At 34.2% G+C, this 12,326-nt stretch overlaps 2 protein-coding genes across 3 annotated transcripts in view; both read right to left on the bottom strand.

The window, feature by feature from the left end:
* mmp23ba (matrix metallopeptidase 23ba) overlaps positions 1–12,326 on the bottom strand; it is a 568,642-nt gene that overhangs the window by 402,928 nt on the left and 153,388 nt on the right. The window lies entirely within an intron of this gene.
* cacna2d3a (calcium voltage-gated channel auxiliary subunit alpha2delta 3a) overlaps positions 1–12,326 on the bottom strand; it is a 104,967-nt gene that overhangs the window by 75,223 nt on the left and 17,418 nt on the right. For both annotated transcript variants that reach the window (XM_087265618.2, XM_087265619.2), the window contains exons 3-4: positions 11,862–11,978; positions 11,445–11,504 (exon numbers count right to left, since the gene is read on the bottom strand). In XM_087265618.2, the coding sequence (XP_087121744.1) occupies positions 11,445–11,504; positions 11,862–11,978 (177 nt within the window). The remainder of the gene's footprint in view (positions 1–11,444; positions 11,505–11,861; positions 11,979–12,326) is intronic.

Raw genomic sequence — 12,326 nt, 5'->3', positions numbered from 1 at the left:
TCCCAGTACTGGGTTGCAGCTGGAAGGGCATTCACTGTGTAAAACATATGCAGTAATAGTTGGTGGTTCATTCCGCTGTGGCGACCCCTGATGAATAAAGGGGCAAATGAATGAATGAATGAATGAATGAATGAATGTCTATATTTGACCTAACATTGTTCTAAAACAACCCAGTGTTTTTTTTTTAAGTGTACTGTATATTTTAGTATACTTACTACATTAAGTGTACTTAACATATATACATAAACAATGCTTAAGTGTGGGCGGGGCTAGCCTTTTTCTATTGGGAATTGATAAGATGGTCGTAGTTTGCTATTGGTGGATCTCATGTGATTGACAGGTTAATCCCGCCCTTCACATCATTAAACACCAATCATAGAAGAGATGCTGACGATGACCAAGAGGAAGTTATTTTGATTTAAGATTACAAGACACAGGCGGCACCTTGGCTCGGTGGATAGCACTGTGGCCTAACAGCAATAAGGTCACTGGTTTGAGTCTCAGCTGGGTCAGTTGGTGTTTCTGTGTGGAGTTTGCATGTTCTCCCCGTGTTGGCGTGGGTTTCCTCCGGGTGCTCCAGTTTCAGTCCAAACAAATGCGCTATAGAAGAATTGATCAACTAAACTGGCCATAGTGTATGAGTGTGTGTGTGAATGAGTGCGTATGGGTGTTTCCCAGTACTGGGTTACAGCTGAAAGGACATCCGCAGTGTAAAACATATGCAGGAATAGTTTGTGGTTCATTGTGCTGTGGTGAGCCCTGATAAATGAGGGACTAAGCTGATCGAAAATTAATAAACTACAAGACACGTGATTATAAATGACTGCAATTTAATTTAACATTATGTCCATCTAGAACTGAAAGTTGACTATTAGATTCTGCAAATCTCGGTTTCCACCAAATGAAATTCAGCGGTACAGTTTCAGCAGAGCACATTCGACAAAACTATCCCTGTAAGGCATTTATAGGTGCTTTAAGAAATTTAAAAGATGAATTCATCATGCGTCAAACACATCCTCCATCCTGCACAATTACAGCAATGAGATTTCACGGGTGTCGTAAATGTCACACAGCAGCAGAGATGTGAGGCAAAGAGCCGCTTACGTGCTGAATTTCCTCTGCTGTGTTTAATCTGCGTGATGTTTGATGGCACGTGGACACCAGATTCTCTGCTGACACACTTCAGACCTTCAGCTGTATTCTCGCTTTTTCGTTTCTGCAATACTAGGCCACATGTCAGTACGTGATTTGCCTCCTGTTCATCTGTGATCTTGGGTATTATGATGTTCACCTGTGCCTTGTTTGGTTTCTCGTTGAGCATATATAAACAGCTTTCCAGCACAATAAATTGTTTGATCATGTCAATTTAAAATTTAGTTTTGTGTCTCTGCATTTACAATGCATTCATTCATTCATTCATTCATTCATTCATTCATTCATTCATTCATTCATTCATTGTCACTCATACATTCATTCATTCATTTTCATTCATTCATTCAGTCATTTTCATTCATTGTCACTCATACATTCATTCATTCATTTTCATTAATTCATTTTCATTCATTCATTCAGTCATTTTCATTCATTGTTATTCATTCATTTTCATTAATTAATTAATTAATTAATTAATTCATTCATTCATTCTTATTCATTCATTTGTATTTATTCATTTATTTTCATTCATTCATTCATTCATTCTTATTCATTCATTTGTATTTATTCATTTATTTTCATTCATTCATTCATTCATTCATTCATTCATTCATTCATTCATTTTTATTCCTTAATTTAATTTAATTAATATGTGTACTATGCCTTTAGTACCTCCGTTTATTGTTGGATGGCACTGGTGGGTGGTTGGTAGGGGGAATGCATGTTTATTTTTTTGTTTAATAAATATTACATATTGTAACCATTTCCCCTATAGCCCTATAGTGTGGACTTTGGGGAAACCGCAGCACCTGGAGTAAACCCACGCCAACATGGAGAGAACTTGCAATCTCCACACAGACACACCAACTGACCCAGCCAGGACTTGAACCTTCCTGCTGCTGTGAGGCCACAGGGCTAACCACTGAGCCACTGACTCACCTGCTAAGTTAATTTGATTTAACAAAAGATTTTAGGGCAGCAAGAACTCTAAAAATGTTAGATAAATAATTAAATATTCTCCCCCTCGTCCATCAATATTTATGCTGGAGAAGTTTGTGAGTCAAGCGTTCCTCCTGCTGGGGATTTTCTCTGCTCCTGGCAGGGCCAGGCTTAATTCTGTTCCTCCATCCTGCACAATTACAGAAAGGAGATTTCCATGGGCGTAGTGAATGTCATCCGGCAGCAGAGATGATGTGCAGCTTATGTGCTGAGTTTCCTCTGCTGTGTTTAATCTGCATTACTTCTGCTGGCAGGTGAAGACTGAGGAAGACTATTCATGAACATCTCTCTACACGTTTATTACTCCTATAGTAAAAGTGACCCTTAAAAAGCTATTAAGATTTTACAGTAGCACTTTCTGTGATGCTCACACTCATGATGAATTACTAACATAAACAGTACATAAACATCCAAAATGATCAGTAATTTGTTCATTCATTCAGTCATTCATTCATTCATTCATTCATACATTTATTCAATTTTATTCATCCATTCATTCATTTCATTATTTTTATTCATTCATTCATTCATTTCATTATTTTATTCATTCATTCATTTATTCATTCAGTCATTAATTTTCATTCATTCATTTACATTAATTTCATTATATTTATTCATTCATTCATTTTCATTCATTTTCATTCATTCATTTCATTATTTTTATTCATTCATTCATTTTCATTCATATTTTTTCATTCATTCATTCATTCATTCATTCAATTACTTTTATTCATTCATTCATTTTCAATCATTAATTTCATTATTTTTATTCATTCATTCATTCATTTTAATTCATATTATTTTTTTTCATTCATGCATTCATTCATTCATTCATTTTCATTCAATCATTCATTCATTTAATTATTTTTATTCATTCATTCATTTATTCATTTAGTGATTCATTTTCATTCAATTCATTATATTTATTCATTCATTTTCATTAATTTCAATATTTTAATTCATTTATTCATTCATATTATTATTTTCATTCATTCATTCATTCATTCATTCCATTATTTTTATTCATTCATTCATTTATTCATTCAGTCAGTCATTCATTTTCATTCATTCATTTTCAATCATTCATTCATTCATTCATTCATTTCATTATGTTTATTCATTCATTCATGTATTTTAGACATTCATTCCTTTTTTATTCGTTCAATAATTTTCATTCAATCATTTTAATTAATTAATTCATTTTCATTTATTCATTTTATACATTCATTCCTTTTTGTTCGTTCATTGATTTTCATTCATTGATTTTCATTCATTGATTTTCATTCATTGATTTTCATTTATTCATATTCATTCATTCATTTTCACTCCTTCATTCATTCATTTTCATCCATTCATTTATATTCATTTATTTATATTTATTTATTCATTTTTATTCATTTATTCATTTTAATCATTCATTCATTTACATTAATTTCATTATATTTATTCATTCATTCATTTTCATTTATTCATTTTCATTCATTCATTTCATTATTTTTATTCATTCATTCATTTACTGAATGAATGCAGACTCCACACAGAAAGGCCAACCGACCCAGCCAAGGCTCAAACCAGCGACCTTCTTGCTGTGAGGCGACAGTTACCCAATCACCCACCGCGTCGCCATTCTGAATATAGGTAATTAAAAATAACTTGTTATTAATGATCATTAATTTTCATAAACTGAGCTCATTTCGCTACACTGTTCATTAACAGATATGTTAGGAAACTGCAGGTCACGCTGAGCCTCACTGAAGAGTTGCTGGGTAACATATAGAGCCCATGCGTTGGACTCTGCGCAGTCACATGCGTATAATCAGCTCTCTGCTCTCTGTCATTTTCCTGCATGGTTATTTCCATGAGGATTGGCGGAGCGGCGCATCAGACAGCGAGCGCTCTGGAACAGATTATGAAGCCGAGGAAGCGCTCTCTGCTACGAGCAGATAAGAAGACGCCGCTGCCAGCCAGAAACTCAACAAACAGCCAAAACCAGGAGAGCGTCTCGGAGGACCATCCAGCCCTCAGCAGCCTTCAGTCTTCATTTATTTATTTCTTGCCTCTAATGTTTGACTTCATATCATCACTACAGGCCGAATCAGAGCAGGGACGCTTCATAATCTGGGCTCCTATATAAGCCGTAAAATAAATATATACAGCTGAAGTCAGAATTATTCGCCCTCCTGTGAATTTCCTTGTCAATTATTTCCCAAATGATGTTGAACAGATTCAAGAAATTTTCACAGTGTTTCCTCTGTGTTCTTCTAGAAAAAGTCTTATTTGTTTTATTTGGGCTAGAATAAAAGCAGTTTTTAAATAGTTTTAAAGCCATTTTAAGGTCAATATTATTCGCCCCTTCTGCAATATTAGTGTTGGATTGTCTCCAGAACAAACCACTGTTATACAATGACTTGCCTAATTACCCTAACTTTACCCTAATTAAGCCTTTAAATGTCACTACACAGAATAAGTCTGAACATCCAGGACTCTAGCTGGAGCTCAGGAATGAATCTGTGAATGCCCTCAGACACTGAAGCCGATCAAACATCTCAGGAGAAACATGTTCATAATAATGTTCGTCCACTGAGTCCCCAAACCTGACAGAGCTTGAGAGGATCTGGAGGAGAGCAGCAGAAAATCCTCAAATCCGGATGTGCAAAGCTGGTCTCTTCATACCTGAACAGACTTGAGGCTGATTACTGACAAAGAAGCTTCAAATGTTCTGGTTTCACATGTACAGTAATGCTTTTTAATGGCCAACTTTTATGACAAAAATGAAGCATTGAGTAGGTAAAAAATATAGAGCATGGTAAAGTATTTGGTAACACTTAAGTGTAACACATTCTTGTTAATTAATTGCAGTGTTATTAAATAAATACAGTGTTATTACTGCAGTGTTATTAATAAATACAGTGTTATTAAATAAATGCAGTGTTGTTAAATAAATAAATGCAGTCTTATTAATGCAGTGTTATTAAATAAATGCAGTGTTATTAATGCAGTGTTATTTAATAAATGCAGTGTTATTAATGCAGTGTTAATAAATAAATGCAGTGTTATTAATGCAGTGTTATTTAATAAATGCAGTGTTATTAATGCAGTGTTAATAAATAAATGCAGTGTTATTAAGGCAGTGTTAATAAATAAATGCAGTGTTATTAATGCAGTGTTATTAAATAAATGCAGTGTTATTAATGCAGTGTTATTAAATAAATGCAGTGTTATTAAGGCAGTGTTAATAAATAAATGCAGTGTTATTAAGGCAGTGTTAATAAATAAATGCAGTGTTATTAAATAAATGCAGTGTTATTAAGGCAGTGTTAATAAATAAATGCAGTGTTATTAAGGCAGTGTTAATAAATAAATGCAGTGTTATTAATGCATTGTTATTAAATAAATGCAGTGTTATTAAGGCAGTGTTAATAAATAAATGCAGTGTTATTAATGCAGTGTTAATAAATAAATGCAGTGTTATTAATGCAGTGTTATTAAATAAATGCAGTGTTATTAAGGCAGTATTAATAAATAAATGCAGTGTTATTAAATAAATGCAGTGTTATTAATGCAGTGTTATTAAATAAATGCAGTGTTATTAAGGCAGTGTTAATAAATAAATGCAGTGTTATTAAGGCAGTGTTAATAAATAAATGCAGTGTTTATAAATAAATGCAGTGTTATTAAATAAATGCAGTGTTACTAATGCAGTGTTAATAAATAAATGCAGTGTTATTAAGGCAGTGTTAATAAATAAATGCAGTGTTATTAAATAAATGCAGTGTTTATAAATAAATGCAGTGTTAATAAATAAATGCAGTGTTAATAAATAAATGCAGTGTTATTAATGCTGTGTTAATAAATAAATGCAGTGTTATTAATGCAGTGTTATTAAATAAATGCAGTGTTATTAAATAAATGCAGTGTTTATAAATAAATGCAGTGTTATTAAATAAATGCAGTGTTTATAAATAAATGCAGTGTTAATAAATAAATGCAGTGTTTATAAATAAATGCAGTGTTAATAAATAAATGCAGTGTTATTAATGCTGTGTTAATAAATAAATGCAGTGTTATTAATGCAGTGTTATTAAATAAATGCAGTGTTTAATAAATAAATGCAGTGTTATTAAATAAATGCAGTGTTATTAAGGCAGTGTTAATAAATAAATGCACTGTTAAGACAAAGTTATTAAATAAATGCACTGTTATTGTTGCAGTGTTAGTATTTCAGTGTTATTAAATAAATTAACTGCTTTTATTGCAGTGTTATTAATGCATTGTTATTGAATAAATGCAGTGTTAATGATGAGGTGTGTTTAAATAAATACAGTGTTGTTAATACAGTGTTATATGCATTGTTATTAAAAATACACAGTTATAATTGCATAGTTATTAATGCTATAAATGTTTTATTGTATGTTTGACGTAATCGCAACTGAAATATGAAGAGAGGGCGTGGCATATAGTGGCCCCTCCCCTTAAAAAACGCCAATAGCGTTTAGTTCCCACAGCTCTGCCAGAGCTCTGATTTAGAGCTCTTATTTCTCAGAGTTCTCATTAAACTCAGGCGCATCAAATAAACAGCCAATAAGACAAAGGGGGCGGGGCAAGTTAGACACTAGACAGCATTTGATTGGTTTGATTAGATGAGAAACTGAAGTATGAGGTGACGGCAAAACATTTAGGTGTGACAGACTGGTGTTTATATCAGGTTTATATCTTCTAAATATGAGTTTTGTCATTGTTTTTTAGCACACTAGATTATACTTAATTGATTCTAACATTTAAAAAGCTTTATTTTAATTTCGTCTGACATTTAAAGCACTGGCTGTGTGAGCTACAGTACTGATTTGCTGAAACTCGGAGTGTTTATCTGTGTGAAATGAGCAGTGTTGCACATGTGAGGTCTGGCTCCACCTGAGGCTTTCACTGAGAAAAATTAACAGCTGTTCATGGTGGATTAACCTTCAGCCTTTACATGAGAGAGACTCAATAATGGATCCACTAGTAGCGCATTCACACACAGTCAAGTAACAAACAATTAAAGTGCAAATGCTTCATTCAAGTGACGAATTGTGGGTTTATTTTGCATCTCCTAGAGAAATGATTCTTCTATTTTATATGCACTCTCAGAAATAAGCGACATGGTGGCGCAGCAGGTAGTGCTGTCACCTCACAGCAAGAAGGTCGCTGGTTCGAGCCTTGGCTGGGTCAGTTGGCATTTCTGTGTGGAGTTTGCATGTTCTCCCTGCGTTCGTGTGGGTTTCCTCTGGGTGCTCCGGTTTCCCCCACAGTCCAAACACATGCAGTACAGGGGAATTGGGTAGGCTAAATTGTCCGTAGTGTATGAGTGTGAATGAGTGTGTATGGATGATTCCTAGAGATGGGTTGCGGCTGGAAGGGCATCCGCTGTGTAAAACATATGCTGCATAAGTTGATGGTTCATTCCACTGTGGCGACCCCGGATTTATAAAGGGACAAAACCGAAAAAGAAAATGAATGAATGAATGAATCTCATGAATAAAGGTAGAAAGCCTGTCATTGGGCCGGTACATTTTCAAAAGGTACATGTTGATTCCTAACTCATCCGGAAAGGCCCAGTGAAATTAAAATAACGTGTTTTACATGTTTGTATCAGTATGCAAGTCTTCAAGGTTATCCATGAGCTAGTGCAGTGGTTCCCAACCTTTTTCTTTGAAGCCCCCCCCATGAACATATACAAACATTGGAGCCCCCCCACCATATAAATACTGTGTACTATATATATATATATATATATGTGTGTGTGTGTGTGTGTGTGTGTGTGTGTGTGTGTTTGTGTAATATTAATATATAGTAGTATGTATAGAAAATATTAATTAATCAGTTTTAACTTGTCTTGGCCTTCAATAAAACCAAAATCTAGGTAGGCTTTGTCATACTGTCTAATCTTTTTCTTCGCCTCTGAAGAATCACTGCATTTACGTTTGTCTGCCATTTTTGTTTTGATTTTGCCTTTACGACACGTTGACAAGCAGATTGCGCGAGTGAGTAAAATTTAAATAATTATTTAAAGTTATTTATTTTAATTATTTTCACTATTATGTTGGAATTTTAGGTATGTGTTTAGATTTTTTTTTTTTTTGGTACTTAAAAATACATATATAATGGTAGGGCTGCTCGATTTTGGGAAAAATCATAATCACGATTATTTTGGTCATAATTGTAATCACGATTATTCAAAACCATTGCCAGTTAAAGTCAAAATTATTAGCGCTCCTGAGATTTTTTTTTTTTTTTATAAATATTTCCCAAATTATTTTTAACAGAGCAAGGAAATTTAACAGTATTTCCTATAATATTTTTTCTTCTATTTGTTTTATTTTAGCTTGAATATAAATATTTTGAAATCAATTTAAGGTCAATATTATTAGCCCCCTTAAGCAATATATATTTTTAATTGTCTGCAGAATAAACTACCGTTATAATGACTTGCCTTATTACTCTAATTAAGCCTTTGAACTGCACTTTAATCTGAATGCTTGTATTTTGAAAAATATCTAGTAAAATATTATGTGCTGTCATTATAGCAAAGACAAAAAGAAATCAGTAATTAGAAATGAGATATCAAAACTATTATGTTCAGAAATAAGTTAATAAAATATTCTTTCCATGAAACAGAAATTGGGCAGGAAAAGGTTTGCTAATATTCAAGAGGGCTAATAATTCTGACTTCAACTGTATACATACAGTTATTTTCCACCCTGCAAAGGAAAGAGAAATAAATACAATAGAATAAAATAAAAATATGAAACAAACTGTGCTTTAAGCATCTTCACTGTAAGAAAAACACTTTAGCTACAGCAGTCCTTCAGTCAAGAGCAGCGAGGGTTTTCTTGTTATGTTTGTTTAATAATGATAAAAACAGGCGGCAGAAGGATCATAGCGCGCTGTCTCTTTAATGGTTTCTCTTTCACGTCTTTTGATCCTCAACTCGTTTGTTTATTACACAAATGAGGGTTAATGTAAATAATCACTAAACACCGCGTTTTGACACCTATTTGACCATTAAAGCGTTCACGTTAAGATGACTTTAGATGTCTGCGCTCCTCTGCTCGTCTCAGTGTGTGAATGAGAGTGAATTCTGACCGGCCGCATGCTTCTGACTGCGTGATCGTGCTGCACACACACATAAGCTCTTTCGCGCTTTTAAGAGCAACACGTGTACAACTGGAACGTGGCAAAATATGATGCAATAATCATTTATCTCGATTAATGCTTTTTTATAATCGTTTGAAACCGAAATCTAAATCGGATTTTCGATTAATTGCAAAGCCCTTTATAATAGTGGAGCACTTTTATGCCTTTTTCTACCTCAATACTTATCCTCTCCCGCGCCCCCCCATGTGAACTCTGGCGCCCCCCTCAGGGGGGCGCGGACCCCAGGTTGGGAACCACTGAGCTAGTGTGGTACAAAACAGTGACAAAATCCACATTTTGAAGATGTAAAGTTGAGGCACATCACCATTTAATAAAAGTCAGATGTTAATGTGACTAAACGTTTTCTCTTTTAGGTAAGTTAGGATGATCACATGTGTTTCTGTTATGCTTAATCGCAGATTAATGAGATATTCAGTTGAAGTCCGGATTATTCGCCCCCTGTTTATTTTTTTCCCCAATTTCTGTGTAACGGAGAGCAGATTTCTCCAACAAATTTCTAAACATTTTAATAACTCATTTCTAATAACTGATTTATTTTATTATTTTAGCACATAATATTAGATATTACTAGATATTCTTTAAGACACTTCTATACAGCTTAAAGTGACATGTAAAGGCTTCACTAGGGTAATTAGGGTAACTAGGCAGGTTAGGGTAATTAGGCAAGTTATTGTATTATGATGGTTTGTTCTGTAGACTATCAAATAAAAAAAATAGCTAAAGGGGCTAATAATATTGACCTTAAAATGGTGTTTAAAAAATTTAAAACTGCTTTTATTCTAGCCGAAATAAAACAAATAAAACTTTCTCCAGAAGAACAAATAATATCATATCATATAATATTTTATGTATGTATGTATGTATATATATATATATATATATATATATATATATCATATAATACTGTGAAAATTTCCTGAATCTGTTCAACATCATTTCATCATTTGGGAAATATTTAAAAAAGAAAAAAATTCAAAGGGGGCTAATAATTCTGACTTCAACTGTATATATACACATATATATAAAATTTTTATTATTATTATTTAATTATTTAAAAATTTACAATGACAGAACCATGGTATAGGTGTCCAATGTCATCATATACAATAATATAGCCATCTAATATACAATTGTGCATCGGCTAGTATTTCAAGTCATTTGTAAAGGGCAGAATTAACAAAAAACACAAAATAAATATGATAATTAAAGAGTCTTTGAAGACACAATCTCCAAAAACTCCATTAGAGGATTCCAGATATGCCAGAAATCATCAGATTCCGGACGCAAGTCATAAGTCAGTTTTTTTACAAGGGTAAGAAAATGGCAATCTGACTTATCCACATATTGACAGAGGACCACAACACATGAATACGTTCTCTTACAAGATATCTCCAAAAGTGTAACACAGGTTATAGTACGTGACTAAGTTTTAGAGCAGTTTTACATTTCAGAAGTTAAATAGCTGGAGAAAGGGCAAAAGGTTTACCTATAATCATTTGTAGATGTCTGTCCAGAACTTCTTAATCATGTCGCTGTGCCAGAATACATGCAAAACAGTACCAACACTGGATCTGCACTTAAAACAACACTGAGAAACATTAGGGAATATCTTATTTAGACAAACTGGCGTTAAATAAGTTCTGTAAAACAATAAAATTATTTTGCTCATGGTTTGATATTGTGGCTCCTTTGAAAAATATACCAGAACAGACCAAAAGCCATTCTTCTTCACTAAAGTTTGTTCCACAGTATGAGAGAGAGATTGTTTGAGAAATGTTTTGGAAGTCAACTTTACACACAATCAGATTATTCTGCCTCTGGAAAAGCTCAGATGATGATGTCAGGGTTTTGGACGTTTCTGATTGGCTAATTGACAACATTTGAGTTAATGTGAGGCACAACTGTAGAATAGTGTTGAAGGAAAAGCTCGAACACACTGCTTCCTTGTGTGACAACATAGAGAATCAACAAGCCAGAATCAACAACAAAGCCAGATTACAATCTGCACACAGAGTTTAATACAGCAGAATGTCACTCATCAGGGGCTGTTGCCGTGGCGAAATGATGCTGTTTCTATGGTAACTGCTGTTGTGTCTCACCTGTAGGTCAGGATCCTCCTCGTGGTTCAGGTGTGCTTCTTCTGCTGCTTCCACCAAACGCTGGAGGGCAGACATGAATGGCCTTTATAATGGATCCTGCTTGTCATCAGTCATTTAATGCTTTCCGTTCACACACACACACACACACACACACACACACACACACACACACACACACACACACACACACACACACAGGCGCGCACACATACACACAAATCTATTTCCTCCTACAAGAAAGTATCTTTTAATTAAATATAATGACATTAAATATAAAGTGTTTAGTAATATACAATAAGTGAATTAAATATACTGAAAAAACAGAGTAGATTATTTAAATAAGGCAATTGAATTAAGATGACGCATTTCTTCTGCTGTGCACACATGGTATGCAGGTGGTCTAGGCGATCCTCTCACCTTTATGGCTTCAGCTTTCTTGTGAAACCTCTGCTCCATTTTGGCAGCGAGTTTCTTCACCAGTTTGATGCCATCGATCTCCTCCACCCTCACCGACCGCTCAAACTCCTTATACTTCTGTGGAAACAAAGTGGAAACACAAATTACTTCCAAACACTTCAGATATAGTGTGTGTTAGTGAATGTAGGACTATTGATGCACTTTAGCAGAACACTGTACTGAAATGGAGGGCACGTGAAGGGTTTGTGAGCACAATTAAGTGCACTCAGCATCCCGTATCATCTGATAATTGTAGGAAATAATCCCAAAAGGCGACTGACTGTGTAAAGCCACATAAAACAACACAAAGATCGAATGAATATGCCGAGTTCAGCAGCTAATCAGCCGGAATCAGCGGAGGTGAAGTGACGGCGACCAGCGAGACCTAGCTGTCACTCAAGTGGCCACGCCCTTAATTATGCAAAC

The sequence above is a fragment of the Danio rerio genome, chromosome 8, assembly GCF_052040795.2.
Source record: "Danio rerio strain M-AB ecotype USA chromosome 8, GRCz13ab, whole genome shotgun sequence".
Taxonomy (NCBI): Eukaryota; Metazoa; Chordata; class Actinopteri; order Cypriniformes; family Danionidae; genus Danio; species Danio rerio.
This window is presented reverse-complemented; position numbering and strand designations above follow the sequence as displayed.